General features: G+C 50.0%; 6 protein-coding genes across 6 annotated transcripts; 4 read left to right on the forward strand and 2 right to left on the reverse strand.

Moving 5' to 3' along the window:
* Positions 1-1719: 1719 nt before the first annotated feature.
* Positions 1720-4034, reverse strand: N7517_003410 (CCAAT displacement transcription factor COY1; the record flags this gene model as incomplete). Its single annotated transcript, XM_056721140.1, has 2 exons — positions 1720-3857; positions 3905-4034. The coding sequence occupies 2 exons, from the start codon at positions 4032-4034 to the stop codon at positions 1720-1722; spliced, it is 2268 nt and encodes a 755-aa protein (XP_056585275.1).
* Positions 4035-4703: 669 nt separating this feature from the next.
* N7517_003411 (uncharacterized protein) lies at positions 4704-8571 on the forward strand (the record flags this gene model as incomplete). Its single annotated transcript, XM_056721141.1, has 3 exons — positions 4704-4854; positions 4931-7575; positions 7630-8571. The coding sequence occupies 3 exons, from the start codon at positions 4704-4706 to the stop codon at positions 8569-8571; spliced, it is 3738 nt and encodes a 1245-aa protein (XP_056585276.1).
* A 466-nt stretch (positions 8572-9037) lies between these two features.
* On the reverse strand, positions 9038-9615 carry N7517_003412 (U6 snRNA-associated Sm-like protein LSm7; the record flags this gene model as incomplete). The annotated part of the gene is made up of 3 exons (XM_056721142.1): positions 9422-9615; positions 9231-9302; positions 9038-9165 (listed from the first exon to the last, which is right to left on the reverse strand). The coding sequence occupies exons 1-3, from the start codon at positions 9597-9599 to the stop codon at positions 9038-9040; spliced, it is 378 nt and encodes a 125-aa protein (XP_056585277.1). The 5' UTR covers positions 9600-9615.
* A 1148-nt stretch (positions 9616-10763) lies between these two features.
* Positions 10764-12772, forward strand: N7517_003413 (Zn(II)2Cys6 transcription factor domain-containing protein; the record flags this gene model as incomplete). Its single annotated transcript, XM_056721143.1, has 3 exons — positions 10764-11376; positions 11443-12312; positions 12381-12772. The coding sequence occupies 3 exons, from the start codon at positions 10764-10766 to the stop codon at positions 12770-12772; spliced, it is 1875 nt and encodes a 624-aa protein (XP_056585278.1).
* A 424-nt stretch (positions 12773-13196) lies between these two features.
* Positions 13197-14243, forward strand: N7517_003414 (intradiol ring-cleavage dioxygenase; the record flags this gene model as incomplete). Its single annotated transcript, XM_056721144.1, has 2 exons — positions 13197-13915; positions 13973-14243. 2 exons carry the CDS (start codon positions 13197-13199, stop codon positions 14241-14243), a joined length of 990 nt encoding a protein of 329 aa, XP_056585279.1.
* Positions 14244-14736: 493 nt separating this feature from the next.
* On the forward strand, positions 14737-16337 carry N7517_003415 (fasciclin domain-containing protein; the record flags this gene model as incomplete). Its single annotated transcript, XM_056721145.1, has 2 exons — positions 14737-15579; positions 15645-16337. The coding sequence occupies 2 exons, from the start codon at positions 14737-14739 to the stop codon at positions 16335-16337; spliced, it is 1536 nt and encodes a 511-aa protein (XP_056585280.1).
* Positions 16338-16778: the final 441 nt, after the last annotated feature.

The following is a 16778-nucleotide window of genomic DNA, read 5'->3' on the forward strand; positions in this document are numbered from 1 at the left end:
GTATTGAAGAAAGGAATGACAAGGGAGATATTGATCTGAGAAATTGGTCGCCGGGCCGAGGGGCAGATATAGATGCGTTGGTAATTGCAATCCTCCTCCAATTCATACATATATCAAAGATAGTAACACAGGTCCAACTCGAAACACTGCTGTGGCTATTAACAGAGCGATCGATGCAACCTGCAGGTACTAGCAGGGATTAAAGCTCGACCACCGGCTCTCATTGGTAGATGGACGCGCCCAAGTCAGACCCTCCCAGCCTCTTTGTCTTCTGATTTGTTGTCGGTTGCAAACAACTTTGACTAAATGGAGATAGCAACGCGCTAAGCAAAACAACGGGGTATTTCCTTGGCGGTTCAGTTGCAGTAGCTTGGACCGAGCCAATGTGATGAGACCTATAAATTCCCCGAGGCTATTAATAAATCTGACTGAAGAATAGTGCCATGTGTGTTGGGCGGTTGGATATGTGAGATCATTGCCGGTACAGGTTAGTGTGCGATGCAATGATGCTAGGTCCTAATCCAAGGATTTGTGCAGAACTCGGGGAAATGGTTGCAGGCATTAGCTACATGGGGTCCCGACACTTATCAATTAGAGCTATTCATGTTTTCAACCATGATATGGTCCTAAATTTGTGCCTCTAATTTATTTACAATCAATCTGTGTGTTGAATTGCGGAGGCTGACATGGCGGGGGCTTGGTTTTCTCTCCGTATTTTCCCCTTCTGAGTTCACGTTACAGCGGTCTGGCGCCTAGAGAACGCCATCTTACACATAAAGTTGCTCTGTGCTATTATTGTAGCTTTTATTATTTATGTGACTGCTGACTGCTGACTGCTTTTTTTCTTCAACTGTCGGCTTTTTGTCTGCATTTGACCTAGAGCAATCCACTGGTGAGATTTATATATATCTGCTAGATAATTCTCCGACACGGAAAGATCCCGAGTCAGCATCAATCTGACGGGTAAGGTGTACTTAATTGATATATTCAAGAACATCCCCCAAAAATGGAAAGATAGAAACTGTCAAGGGAATGTTTTGATACCTCGAGAATGCTACTATATGTAGTTACATGTAGTGTCTTCCAAACATGATATCCCTCCACACCAAGAAGCTTCGGTCCTAAGCTTATTGTGCGAGGTCCCGCGTTCAATCTCGGCTCGGACCTTATTTTCTTATCTTTCCTGCACATTTTTTACTTTGTACTTTTTCTATTTTTTTCAAATTGACCAATAAATGAGCCCTCAATATCTAATAATGGAACTTGATGGCCCAATGGAATGACCCGAGGTCAGGGCCCGGGGTATAGGTTAGTTGACTATCAACCCAACAACTTCCCAAGTTTAAAATAAGAAAATATAAATAGGAGGCCCAGAAAAAGGCCCATACTACCCGAGAGCCTAAACTAGAGCCAAGTCTCATAGCACTGGGGGATGGACGGAGTAAACGGGATGTAAACTTAGGGCTCGGCTCTTTCGGACGTTTATAAAACTTCACCCGAACCCTATCTTGGAAAGGTCCGAAATCTACTATGTTGCAGAGACATGATATTTGCCAGGAATCAAATTTACACAATGCAGCTCGACCCACATCCAAGAATAGTACAACTTAAGAGACTTAACCCAAAACGCCAGGACTGATCAGTCATGAGGAATAAGAAATAGAAAAAAAGAACTCCGGAGCTCTTCGCTGTGTGAACATCAGACAAAACCTTGGAACATTAGTCGAAACCTTCCTGCTGCCAGTCGTCACCGTGCAGCTGGCCCCCACTCCCTGTGCCCCCTCCTCCGCTGCTACCATATGCAGCAGCAGCAGCGCTACCGACGGCGCTCATAGCGCTATGCTTCTCGATTTCCGTCGTGCTCATCATGTAAAGCACAGTGAAAAGCAGAAGATGGAGTGCAAAGCAGTAACCGGCGAACAGGTTCCGACTCGTCCGGTTGGCAAGAATGACTCGAGTGAGAGAGAAGACAATCCGCTCTGGTAGGCTCATGCGTTTGTACGCACGCGTTGACTCACGGCCCCGGAACGCGGCAAACGGCGAGATTCGAGCCTCGTAGGCGTTCTGGTATCGGTCAAGGGACAGACCTGAAGGCGTATCTGCAGAGGTATAGACAGATGTTGAGCTAGGGGTGTTTGCAAATGACGATGCAGATGTGGAGGCACCCTGACCACGACTGTAGGTCGAGACATATCGAGTCTTTTCGTATAGACTCAGGTTGTCCTTCTGGAGCGATGCAACTTCCTGTCGGAGGGACTTGACAGTGGCATATAGCTTTGACAGCTCTTCTTCGAGTTCGGCATTCTTCTTCTTGAAGCGGTCTCGTTGGGCCTGGATCATAGGCAGGAGGCCAGAACCGCCGCCAACGGCTTCTCCTGCACGGATGGATTCCATAGTGTTCGCAGAAACGGCACTCTGGTCAAAGCCAGAGATGATGGATGAGGTGGGCGATGATGCCCCCCGACGGGCAGAGTGAGGGTATCTGGAGTTGTAGGTTCCTGCAACAGACATCGCAGAAGACGGGAATGTATTGGTAGCCTCCTCTTGCACGCGAAGGAGGTCGTTTTCAAGGGTCGTTGACAGGGTTCGCGACTTTTCCAGCTCTCCCTTCGAACTCGAAAGCTCAGTTCGTAGTGTTTCGAGCTGATCTTGGATATCGCGATGCGACACTCGCAGAAGGGTGAGATCATCCGACAATTTCTTATTCCGCGCCATAAGGAGTTGTTCTAGGGAGTTCTTGTCCTTGGATTTGGCCTCGTCGCCATTGGCACCAACCGCACCGTCGCCAGCACCGTCTCCGGCCTCATCATCATCACCAGCAGCAAACTCAATCGACCTGATCATCTCCAGCTCCCGACGGATCTCATCGTAGTCGGCTACCTTTGCTAACCGCACACGCAACTCTTCCCTTTCCAATGCTGCCTTTGAAGCTGCGCGTTCCGATTGAAGCAGTTTGGCTTCCCAGGTGTGTCGTTCCGAGTCCTTGTCAAACCGTGCAGCATCCAATTTCCGAAGCAAGGAAGAGTTCTCCGACTGGAGTCGTAGATAATCGGGATCGTCCTCAACAGAAATTGGACCAGATGCATGTGATGCAGCCTGAGCCAGCTCCAGCCGCATTTGTTCATTGCGTGCTTCCACATCAGCCAATCGCAAGCTTGTTTTCTCTAAATCGGCAGAAACGAGCTCGAGCTCAGCTGCAGTAGCGCCACTCCGCGAACCTTCACCATCATCGCCCTGATTCTCACCCTCACCTAGGCGTTGGGAGACCTCATAACTTGCTTTGAGCTCCTTGATCAGCCGATCCTGGTTTTCCACCTTCTCTTCTAAAGCCTTCTCCTTTGCCGCCCAGTTATTTGTCTTTTCTGTCAAGACAGCTTCCCATGATGCTTCGATCTCCTTAGCTCTTGATTCCTGGTTTTCCTCTAGTGTCTTCCGCGCAGCGCGTTCCTCCTGCAGGCGTTTCTCGGTCTCCTCTTGTTGCCTAGTGAGGCGATCCACCGACTTCTGCAATTGGTTTCGTTCTGAGGTCAGTTTGGGAACTGTATCTTCGGACAACACAAGGGAGTCGACAGAAGCTTCGAGGAGTGGGTATGGGTCTGGAGCCTCGGATAATGAAGAGTATAGTTGTAAGAATGAAGACGATGACGTCTTGCCTTGGTTGGTCAAGAGATCGATAAAGGACTGATATGATTTCAGCAGTGTTTTATATTCCGAAAGCTTAGATTCATCATCTAGCTTCTTGTAGTCTTTCGTCTTCTGCGCCAGGTCCTTTCTTTGCACAAGTGCAACACGCTGTTGTTCAACGAGATCCGTAGCGGTTGTATCGAGATTCGCGATGGTATTGGTCAAATCAATACCTATTATATGTTAGTAAGGCCTAGGAAACAAATAAGAGAATCATTACCTCTCCAGGCTGCAATGGCGCGTTGGAACTTGTTGGTCTCTTCGGTCAATTTGCTAGACATAGGCGATTGAGGTTGGTCGTCATGTTGGTCCTGAGGAAGCAAACCCTCTGTAATGGCAAATGAATCCATTGTCGGTCCTAGCCCCAGGCGTCTGCACTGTAACCCCACATCAAATAGCAGTCCACCAAGGGGACAGATGGAGATCTGTTATCGCGAGGAACAGGACACGCGGCGTACGGGCCGATATTGTTCCGACTGTATGTGTACAACGTACGATCTGGCGTTGTGGTTGTCGGATACAAATATATGACAAATCTGAGTGTCAAGGGCGAGATAGAATGCAGCGGCCTCAAATATGCAGACTATATAATGAGTGTGTTGTTTCAAGATGACAACAATTGACCCGAGACACCCGTTTACAATAGTACAATGTATGGCAGGAGATAACGGCCACTATGGACTGGGGCGACCGCCTTACTGGCCGCCTTTATATCCTGGCTTAGCGTCACCCTTTAAGCTACAGGTTGTAAATATGAACACGAAAAACAGGACGAAGGAAACAAAGATCCAGAACAAGTTCATGTCCCGGAAGCTCAGCTCTTATACTAACGTGTACAAGTCATTACTGTACCTTGATAAGGCGCCTGTAGATCACACCAAATTCTGCCAGACAAATACCACCAATGCGGTCGCTGTCTTCCGCCATTAACTGCGGCCCCTGAGCCCAGCTACTGACCGCCCTCACATCGTCACTAGTCTACAAGCTTGCGGGGAGATGCCTGGAACTACAGCCTCATGATGGCTTCAGACGATGGAATTGGTCCCCGCAAGAAGCGCAAGATTAGTCCACCAGGGACTGTGCCTTACGTGTTACATTCCCTCTTCGAGGGTGTGCCGCTAGCGACCGAGGATAGCTCCGACGTCTACATCACCTGTGTGGAATACTGGAGTAAGCTCTATCTATTTTGGTCGTAGGGGCTTCCTGCTCGATGGCCCCCAAGCTGACTAACATTGATGATGAACAGATGAGAATTTATACATTGGTACCTCTGCAGCCGAGATCTTGCACTTCGTATGCCTCCCGCCAGCTTCCCCAGACGAAGCCGCCGAGCCTACCTTCATATTGGCATCCCGATTACCGATCCCATTCGCCCAGAGTCCTCCAGCGGGAAGTGATCAAGAAGGAGTTCGACAGATAGTTGTCTTATCCTCAGTGAACAAGGCATGTGTTCTTTGCAATGGCACTGTTACGTTCTACATGCTGCCGGAGCTCAGCCCGGCTTTTGGAGCTACAAAGGTCAATAACTGCCGCTGGATCGGTGGATTGGATCTCAACTGGGATGCAGAGGAAGGCGAGGATCCGACTATCATGATTGCTGTGCAGAACAGGATCATGCTGGTCCAAATTGGGGATGAGGCGCGACGGATCAAGAAGATCGAGTTCCCCGGTTGCTTAACTGCGGCACGGCGAGGAACGATCGCATGCGCTGCGGATACACATTCATACTCATTACTTGAAGTAGCACACCAACAAAAGATCCCGCTCTTCCCAATATCCTCTTCGAATGAGGTCTTTGAGTCCGGGCATGTGGAAGATATGAACCCAGCGCCGCGCACTCCCCTCAAACGCTCACCCTCTTCCTCCTACCCTACCTCCCCACCGAGTGATGCTTCAGGGCATGGCAGAAGCACTAGTTTGAATACCTTTGTGGGAATGCTCTCACCGCAGGCACAAGCGGCTCAGCTAGATAGATCGCCGTCAGGGACACCAGATCCTTTCACAGCTACCGGGGAACCTAGAAGATCAAGCTCGGATGAACGAGAGGGGAAGAGCTCCCCCGAGCCCCCCAATGATCAAGAGCCAGAGAATAAGTCTCCCACGAACGACAGCTTGAAGCCCTTGCCCCCTCTACCTCCGCCAACAAAGCAAGGCTCGAAGCGTCTCCAGCCTCATGTGGTATCCCCAACGCCTTCTGAGTTTCTACTTGTGACCGGAACCGAGGAAACAGAACCGGGCGTTGGAATGTTCGTCGACATGGATGGTGAAGTTGTTCGGGGTACAATTAACTTCCACAGATTCCCAAAGTCGGTTGTCATCGACACAAATGAGCACGATGAGATGTTCCAGACCAGTGAAGATACTAGAGAGGAGTTTGTTCTCGCTGTAATCGAAGACGAAGACGCTGGAAAGTCTCGAACAAGACTCGAAATCCAACGTTGGGACGATGACCCAGGGGAGATTGAGCGGACCAAGAGCTGGTTAGAAATACCATCCCCTGGAGAGACACAATCCATTCAAGTTGGCCTCCGACATACCCTCAGCCCTAGCCATCTTGAGCTCAATGAAATCGGACAGCTCTTGCGGATGGTCCGCCTCAAAAACTCCACGCTGCCCCCGCATGTGTCAGTCACCGACTCGAGAACCCAGGCATCCATTGAGCACTCCCAAAAGGAGAAAGAGCTGTTTGATCCACAAGAATTGACCGACTCGGATGGATCCAAGAAGAGCGAAGGCTCAGCAAGCCAGGGCTGGGAGGCTCAACGCGACGCAGAAGAAGCCAAATTTGCACATGGACTGGGCAAAGTCCAAAGCAGTCTGGTTATGTGGTCTGGATCTCAAATATGGCGCGTGCTGCAGAATCCACTGATAGTCCAGCTGGAAAACACATTGCAGAGAGCCGAGGAGACGGAAGAGGGCGAGCACACGGTGCTGCGTAGGGATGCCATTGTGGATCTGCTGCTTTCCATCCAGGACACCGAGCCAAAGACCGAGGCTGAATTTATTGGATTGAGTTACGTGAAACAAAAGGCCAGCCTTATGCTGTATGGAGACCTTCTTTCCATGCAGCCAGACGATCGCAATGCCGCAGCAATCGATGGCACCGAAAAAGCGCTACTGGCAGGTAACCTCGACCCGCGTTTGGCATTGCTATTTGTTCCTCTGTTGCGGTGTGAGGTCTTGCAGGGGCCTCAGGGTATATGGCTACATGCTGGGCTAGCAAGCATGGCGGAAAAATATATCGAACAGGTCGGAAAGATCGGCGTTGAGTCCTCTGGATTGGATGCTTCTCGTAGCCCTGTTCTCAACATGCTGAAACGGTTCCTTCTCTCCTGGCAGCAGAAGCGGGGATATGGCAGTATCACCGATGAGACATATGTTTTGGATAGCACCGATGCCGCGCTTTTGCACCTGACCTTGGAACAAGATGCCTATCTGACACGAGATCAGCGGGTAGCGTCGCCGATTCGTCCTGAGCTGAATAGGCTGGTCGACAATTGGAAAGGCAATTTCGACCGAGCAGTGATGCTCCTGGAAACATACAAACGGCTCTATGTGCTAAGCCGTTTGTACCAAAGCCAAAAGATGTCTCGAAATGTCCTCAAGACCTGGCGACGAATCGTCGACGGGGAGACTGACGCTGGCGGAGAGGTTTCCGCGCATGGCGTGGAGACGCAGATGCGCAGGTACTTGGTGAAGATTAAGGACGTGCAGCTGGTTGAAGAATATGGTTCTTGGCTAGCCGAGCGAAACCCCAATCTGGGCATCCAGGTATTCGCAGACAACGCCAGCCGCGTTAGACTGGAACCGGCGGATGTTGTTGCTTTACTCAAGGAGCGAGCTCCAAACGCGGTCCAGGTCTACCTAGAGCACCTGGTATTTGCAAAGAATGTGAGACGTGCTTTTGTCTTAGTTTCTGAACATCTGACTAACTTGTGAATACAGTACACACAATATGCCGATGACTTGATCTCATACTACTTGGACACGGTACTCTCCGTGCTCGAGTCATCCCCCGAAGCACGAGCTTCTTTGGCCGAGTCCTACTCAACCTATCGAGCCCTACGTGCCCCCAAACCGACATACCTAAACTTCATAACCGAGAACACCCCCGCAGAGCCCTGGTGGCAGTCCCGACTCCGGTTACTTCAGCTGCTGGGTGGAATCTCCAGCTCCCAATTCTCCTCCCAACCTCTCCCAACAGGAATCAGCTATTCAATCCCAAACGTCCTCACCCGCATCGAGCCATTCCAGAACGAGCTAGTCTCGGAATGCATTATTCTTGACGGCCTACAGGGCCACCACGGCCCTGCCCTCCGTCTCCTCACACACGGGCTAGGCGACTACGACTCCGCAATCCGCTACTGTCTCTTCGGCGGCCCGCGCAGCTCTTCCTCTTCAACAGGTAGCCCGCCAGAACTGGCAGATTATACCCTACAGTCAACGCTCTTCCGCCACCTGCTCGACGAGTTCCTGCACATTGAGGACTTGTCAGACCGTATCGAGCGCACGAGCGATCTCCTCGCACGATTCGCGGCTTGGTTTGATGTCCGCGAAGTCCTCGACCTTGTTCCCGAGGACTGGAGCGTTGATATCCTCGGCGGTTTCTTTGTGCACGTTTTCCGCACGCTTGTGTCGCAGAATCGCGAGACCCGCATTGAGCGTGCCCTTAGCGCAGGTTTGAATCTTCGCATTGGTGCCGAGTATATCGATGGCATGGAGAAGGTTGGGCCCTGGGTTGAGGAGGCAGAGGGTGTAAGAAGGTTGAAGGATGCAGGGCCACGGCGGGTTTCCTTGCCAACTGATGACCCTATTGATGATGCTTCTGATGACTCCGCTGAGTTTGGAGATACGGTGGGGCCTACATCTGGGGAAGTGGGCCAGTAGATCGATGATCAGGGGAAGTGTACAGGATAGTATGTGGATATGTGATGTTGGCCTTTGAATCTATGATACCTACGCAGTTTGCATTTTGCTATATTTTTCGTGTTGACTTTGTTATTTTTTTGGTTATATCCTAGTGTGGTTTTGGCGCTATGTATCATGAGCCGGTTCCCAAATTCATCTTCTCCGTGAGAAGAAAAAGACGAAAGACAGAACTGCACAACAGTAGCAGTCCTATGCACATTCCAAGTCGACAGAAAAGAAAAAAAGCGAAACCATCATATTGCGTTCGTTCCCTTCGTAGCTACTGATGAGCGTATGTTCCGGCGCACGCCGAAAGCCAGTGGGACATTAAGGTGCGTAGTGTTTTGAAGCTCCAAGCAGACCTAGGATGTCGATATCCCTGAAATGACATCCAGACCCCGAATGAAACCCGGAAAGAAGATAATACGTCAGAGAGCTTTTTTGTTTACTCTTCTGCTTGCAAGAAAGGGTTGGGGATTTCCTCGCTGCCATCGGCGGGGGAGATCAATACGATCAAAGTGCCACGGGCGACGATCAGACCCATTGAGCGGGTGGTAGTGTTACCCTCCTCGTCTGTGCAAGTTAGTATATAAGCAGAGATATAGAGATTGAATTCAAGTAAGAAACTTGGAACTCACCACGCATGGTCTCCTTAACGTCGTCAAGAACCAGGTTCATAAGCTGGTCGTAACCCTTGAGGGTACCGGTGACTGTTGGAGTTAGCATATATAGTTCATAGATGGCGATGAGAAGTCCAAGATTGACAGCGCAGGAAATAGAACAAAAAGAGATATATGAGAAGAAATGAGAAGATATCAATCCAACATACCCTCACGACCACCATTGAACTTCACTTGGACCTCCTTGTCCATGTACTTGCTGAGATCCAAGATGTTTTCCTTCTTGGGCTTCTCCTGTGCACCGCCACCACCGCCACTTTTCTGCTGGCCCTGGCCGCCGCGGCCTCCACGACCGCGACCGCCTCGGAATGAGCCTCGTTCAGACATAGCCTGTGTGTAATTGAGGGATTGAGAAAATTGGAAGAGGAAGATATTAGACGTGGGAGGTGAGATATTAGATGTATGAATACCCGTGGACAGACTTGGGGTATCTTGTATCTCTGTGTATGGGGGAATAGCGGAAGGTACAAGCAAGGTGGGCGCGTGTATGAGGGATTTTTAGTGGTTGGCCTTAGGCAGGGAATTTGGAAGTCCGCCTTGGTATGGAGATTACCAATTACGGCTGTATTATTGCGTTTCACAGCCACGAGGGATCCCGCTCGGAGGTATTTTACAGGTAGATTACAGGTATCTTCATCTCCGATCTGAACATTTGAACATTTGACCTCAATTACTTTGTACATTACATTATTTATTTATATGTATACATAACATATCAATTGATGTATATATTTGATATTCTTTTCAAGTAATCCTAGGCCAGATCGTTATCATGATTTCCTCCGAGCTCCTGGGAACAAAACATGTTTCAGCCCGCTTCCCCAGGCATCAGCGTAACCAACATCCACAAGCCTCAAGGCTTGATTTTATTGATCGACAGATATGAAGCACCTATGTAGAATGATCTGCGACTGTTATTACGTGGAATTGTTTCTGCATAGATATGCCAGACACTGTAGGCAACTGTTGTACACCTTGACCAGCGTATCGCAGGCCAGCGGAACCCTCCGGCGGGACTCCGCTGAGGGCTTTAAATGACCAGGTACTTTACTGGAATGTCCTCATATAATCCAAGTTGCAATCGGAATTTCTGTTGTAATACTTTTCGTTAATTATAAACGAGGGAAAAAAAAAGAAGAAAACCAAAAGGACCAAAAAGACCAAAAAAAGACCAAAAAACAATCGAATTCTTCAAGTCCCGGGGCCCTCATCGGAAACACAGATCACGTTTTTCCTCTCCACTCCCCGTGCGCTGTTCCGTCCCCTCTGTAGGCGCCCTACACTTTTCTCTTTTCTGCACCTTCATGGATGTAGCCTGAGTCTTATAAAAGGAGCCTGCCGGTTTCTCTCCGCGGTCCCGGTTCACCTCCGCGCATTCATACTCCGCTTATCTGACTCCGCGACTTCCTCTCTATTTCCTCCTCTCTTTCCACCCTGATATCCTAAACTACCCCAGGCTGTAAATAGGGTCTCTTCCCACTTCCACCCACAATGGAATCCCACGCCCAAACGGCGGAGTCGTCTCACAAACGACCTCGGTCTCCCACCGCCGATCACGGCATGTCGTCGAAAGTGCCAAAGACGCACTCAAACCACCTGCAAATAAACTATCTCGCACGGCAATACCCTGACAACCTACCGCTCGTCTCCGTCGATGATACCATGCCCGCAATCGTCCATCTGCTCGGCGAATATGACGGCGTTCTACACCGCCACGAGAGCATCGCCGGAAATCTGGGCGCATGCCCGCTTGGTCCAATATTGATCAAGCGCTTCGAGCGCCTGTTCGATGGACCGCCGCAAGTGTTGAAGTCCCATGGCAAAGATGGACCTACGGTGACTTGGCTCGATGTGGTCGAATTTGCGAAGAATAAGCCCGAGCAATTCAATCTGGAGAAGTCGCGCAACGGCGTGCGAGTCTGCCAGTTCTACACCAAGCAGTGTCGCGTGGAAATCAGTGAGGAGGATTTCGTTTTGATTGCTTCCGGCATGCCGCAGAAGATGATTCCGCCCCAGCCTATCATCGAGGATGAGGAAAAGGAGCTGGGCGCACTGGAGATTCTTGAGAAGAACTTGCATCATATAATTCAGATGGCTGATCAAGGTAACGAATCACTATATACATATATTAACTTAGGAAGTTGTTCACTGACAATCCTTGTGTGTTTAGTCTCTGCTCGAGCGAGACAGCTTAACCATCGATTGAAGAATCGCCGCAATGCTATTGTCACCCGCCGAGAGAACGATGCTTCTCTACATGCACAATCCCGAAATGTCACCGACATCTGGCGCGATCCCAACGGTAATGGTTCAGGAAACGGCCATGGATCATCTCACCCTTCTCCGTCTGGCTTTGTCGCTGTCAACTCGCATCGCCCCGAAGGCGAGCACACCGAGGAGAACCCTCTATCATCCCAATTCATGTTTTCACACACCAATACCGATAATGTCACCATGATCAACGGGCAATCGATCAAAGGTGCTTCCCCAACCACCCGTGCAGACTTGATGAAGAGGTTTTTCACAACGGCTGACCGTCATGCCCGTGGCTATGATGACGCAACAGCCCCAGTCAATCCTCAACCACTCCCTCGGCCTCGTGCCTCCGACCCAGCAGACTACAGTCTCTACAACCCCACGACAGCAACCCCAGTTGCTATCCCAAGCACCCCCTCCTCCCTCCTCCCACCGCCAAAATCAATCCACCAAGAAAAAGACGATGGAGGCCCTTTCAAGTTAGAAATGATAGCGCGCATGGAAGAGCTCCAACGCGGCGAGCGTGTAATTCCCCCCTGCGACCGCTGCCGCCGCCTCCACATGGACTGCCTCAAGAACCTCACCGCCTGCGTTGGTTGCACGAAGAAACACGCCAAGTGCTCCTGGCGCGACGTCAAAGAAGACGAAGTCACCGCCATGCGAGCTGGAATCACGACCTCAACGGTATCCCACGAGCGCCTCGACAACGACCGCTCCAGCGCAAACCTTACCCCACCCCAATACGGTATGGGTCCACTGCCCCCGATCTCCGCTGAGCGGGAGCGTCCCCGAGAACCGCCCTTTGAACCAGAACACCACGCCTACTACTATCAACCTCAAACCCGACGCGAGTCGGCCCCTCCGCCCCGAACCTGGCCCCTGGATCTGCGGTTCCGATGGAGCTTCCTTCCAATGATAACTCCCCGCGCCGGGCAATGAGCGAGACGGAGAATAATGGCCGCCCCACTGTTCCTACTGGTCGTGTCTTGGATCGCATCGAGGATGAGGATCCCGATGCTAATCAGCGACTCCGACAGGCTATTTTGGATACAGTGGATCATCACACACGTGTCGCTGCGGCTGTTCAGGAGAGGGAGCGTGGTGCGGAGCGTGCGGAACATCCAGTGGTTCTTCCTGCTCCAGGCCCGGCTCCTGTTTCTGGTGGTACTTATGACCGAGAACGTGAACGTGAACGGGAGCGGGAGGCTGATCGTGATCGTGATCGGCGTATGGTACATGCGTAAAGAATTTGAGTCTATTGTATAGTTTTTTTTGGTTTTTACATAGGGTTGGCGTGGGAGTACTGTTAGATATCCCTCTTAGCGATTATTTTTATTTCCTTTTTCTATCTAAACATCATTTCTCTCAGTACGGAGTATACATTCCCCTATAGGAATATATATGTGGAGCCGGATATATACTGCGCCGACATCCGTCGGATCGGTACTTGTATAGTCATTTAAGCACCAGAACTACCGTCTCTATAAATCCGATTGTTCCATCCGGTGGGGTCTGCGGGGTGACATTTCCATTCAAGAACTTTTGATTGAGAGAACTGCAAATAATAACACCCCACCATCTCCCATAACATATAACATATAACATGACCCCCCGGATTCTATAGCTCTAAACTATCTACTATTCCTCTCCAAAGCTACATAACCCACCATGGACCCTTCCAAAGTCAAAATCCCTCCAATGAAAGACCAAACAGTTGAGAACATCACCGAAAATGTAATCACAATCAACAGTCTCTGCGAAGACGAGCGCATGAAATACGTCCTCGAAAGACTAGTAACCCACCTCCACGACTTTGCTCGTGAAACCCGTCTCAGCAGCGACGAATGGATGACAGGCCTCCGCTTCCTAACAGAAGTCGGCCAGACCTGCACAGAAGTCAGACAGGAATACATCCTGCTCTCCGATATCCTGGGTCTATCCATCCTCGTTGACTCAATCGATCACCCCAAACCCAAGGGATCTACAGAGGGGACTGTCTTGGGTCCCTTCCACACGCACGACGCCGAGGAAATGCCCGCCGGTGATTCCATGTCGCATGATCCCAAGGGAGAGCCTTTGCTGGTTGTTTGTACGCTGCGTGATTTGAATGGGAAGCCTGTGCCGGATGTGAGGATTGATATCTGGGAGACGGATTCGACGGGACATTACGATGTTCAGTATGCGGGTAGACAGGGTCCTGATGGGAGGTGTATTATGCGCTCGGATAAGGAGGGCGTGTTTTGGTTCAAGGCGATTACGCCTGTGCCGTATCCCATTCCTCATGATGGGCCTGTTGGGAAGTTGTTGAAGAAGTTGCATCGTCATCCGTATCGTCCTTCGCATATGCACTTTATGTTTGAGAAGGAGGGTTACGATCACTTGATTACGTATGTTTTTGCTATTTTCCACTGTGGTGAACTATATCATGCTAACTTGATTCATAGCGCTCTCTACCTCCGTAACGACCCTTACGAAACATCCGATGCAGTCTTCGGCGTCAAGGATTCCTTGACCGTGGATATCAGCAAGGCTGACGCTGAGACCGCGAAGAAATATAATGTCCCAGAGGGCCATGCTCTCCTCACATATGACTTTGTGCTTGTGTCTGACGAAGAGACCAGCCAGTTGCGTGCGCACAACTCCAAGGTCGCGCTGGATAAGCTAGGTCGGAAAGTCAAGATTGTCAATGGGCTGCCTGTGCCGGACCTGGATTAAATGCTACGAAAAAGAGTACATTAGGAATATCACTTGATGTATATCTGTGCGAGTTTGGCTTGGAACTATTATCGTTGCTTCCAATACCGCCTGGTTTTTGTTGCATAACAAGAAGAGAATTATAATTGCACATGAATGTAAGATCTTGACGAAGCAAATTAGTCCCGGAACTGAGATTGCCAAATATAACTCCCTGTCTGTATTCCGCTGTCCCGGTCTTGATTGGGATATGAACATGTTCTCAGCAATGACTGGTGCTTTGTATTGATCCAAGTTGTGCCTCTCGAGTCTGTGCACGGTACGACGACCGGACCAGCGAGGACTGATCAGTTTCCATCTAGGCTATCCGACATAGTCTGGGCATTGGTACAACCAGAAACCAAGGCATTTGAGGGGTATTTTATGGGGCCCATTGCATCTTGTCTATATAGACACATCACCATGGCTTGATCGGACATCTGGATTTGGCTTAAATTTCCTCGATATCAGCACTATGCGTTCCACTTACCTTTTCTTGTCTGTGGCTACTCCATTAGTCTCGGGCTTTGTTATCCCCGATGAGAGCATCCTTGCAGAAATAGTCTCTGAGACTCGCCCAGCCGCGAGTGGTCATGTGTCTAAAATAGATGTTGATATGAGCCTGCTGGGAATCTCTCCGGATAGACGTAGAGGCCTGGGAAGAGGTGGGGACTGGCATGATGGCGATGAACATCCTAGGCACGGCGATTGGCCAGGCCATCGAGGTCATGGAGGCCGAGGAAGACATGGAGAATGGCCTGATGATGAATGTCCCGAGCATGGCGGTTGGCCCGGATACGACCAAGATCCGCACGGGAGATGGCGGCCCGGTGACGAGGAACGGCCCGGGTATGGAAGAAGACCCGGTCACGGAGGATGGCCTGATGGCGAAGACAGATACCGACGAATCGACACCTGTCCAGGCTCGCTTTGCCGCGCAGACAAGACAACATGGGAGCTCATCAAAGAAAACGAGCATACATCCCGCCTCGCAGAGCTCATCGCTGGAAATAAAGACCTGATCGAGATCCTGAATAGCACGACGGCAAACCACACCTTTTTTGCACTGACGAACTATGCCCTAGAGGGTCTTCCACAAGGGAAACATGGCCCCAGTGCCAAGTTTATCACCAGCTTGCTGCAGTATCATATCCTGCCTGGTCGATTATCCATCCACCATATCGCGGGCCACCAGACATTACCGACGAAGCTGAAAGAGTCGACTCTGGAATCAAAGTTGCCACAGAGGATTGTTGTCCGAGAACACCGCGACGGAGTGGTGTTGAATGAGAGAAGTAGGGTTTTTGGAGCTGACATGGTAAGTAGAAAAATATCCACCTGTGGACATACTATATTATGTGTATGGCATACTAACCTCACAAGAAATCCAAAAACGGTATAATCCACATAATAACCAGTCCCCTGCATCCACCCCCAGAGACACGCACATTGCTGCACCACGCACCAGCCCACTTCAGCACCTTCACGTTGGCCCTGGCACGCACAAAGCTCACCTACAGCCTTGACCCAGCGCAGCGACAAGGCGGTACGACCTTTGCACCCACGAACGCTGCCTTTAGACGGCTCGGGGAGGATGTTAATCGCTTTCTTTTCTCGGAGAAGGGCGAGAAGTGTTTGCATGCGTTGATGCAGTATCATATTGTGCCGAATCGGACGCTGTACTCGGATGTGTTGTATAGTCATAATGGGAAGGCCCATAGGTTGTTTTCTGGTCATGGGAATGGACATGGACATGGGCATGAGGGTGAGTGTGTGGATGGGCCAGAGGAAGACTCCGCTAAAGTGCAGCTTGTGACTTTGTTGAAGGGGAAGGATGTGGGAGTTGATGTCAAGAGGGTGTTTGGTGAGGTTGATATGTGGGTTAATGGGTTTAGTAAGTCTGGACGATTGGATTTGCTAGCAAGCGATGGGGTGGTGCATGTTTTGGATCGAGTATTGGTCCCGCCGAGGAAGATTCAGGATAAAGATATCTCTGAAGATGAGGAAGAACTGATGATTGAGGAGCTTATGGAGAGGTTGAATGGTTGTGTTTATGGGGTGACTCGTGAACTGTGAGACTATATGACAGGTCTACACTTACGCTAGTTATGTGCCAAGATACGGATATCTTGGGTGAACTGAATGTTAACAGAGTATCTGGTGAGGTCAATATATGGGTTAATGGATTTGGATCGAGTGTTCGTTCCACCGAAGATCTAGGATAGACATGTTATTGAAAATGGGGAAGAGCCGATAATTGACAACCTGGATAGGTTGGATGGTTGCATCTATAGAGTAACGGTGAACTGCTACGATCAAAGAAAGCAATTTGAAAATTTTCATTCCTATGTTTGTTCAATCACAGTGGTGAGCGAGATCGGTGCTTGCAAAAATAACAAACAAGATGTAACCCTTGAGTTAACCACCCGAATGCCTCTAGTTGACAGTCCGCCAAATTCCAGAGATAGCATCAAATAGGTGGTCAAAAACAGTAAGCAACAAGCAGAAACAATAACA

The sequence above is a fragment of the Penicillium concentricum genome, assembly GCF_028827145.1.
Source record: "Penicillium concentricum strain IBT 3081 chromosome Unknown utg000001l_segment0_segment0, whole genome shotgun sequence".
Lineage (NCBI taxonomy): Eukaryota > Fungi > Ascomycota > Eurotiomycetes > Eurotiales > Aspergillaceae > Penicillium > Penicillium concentricum.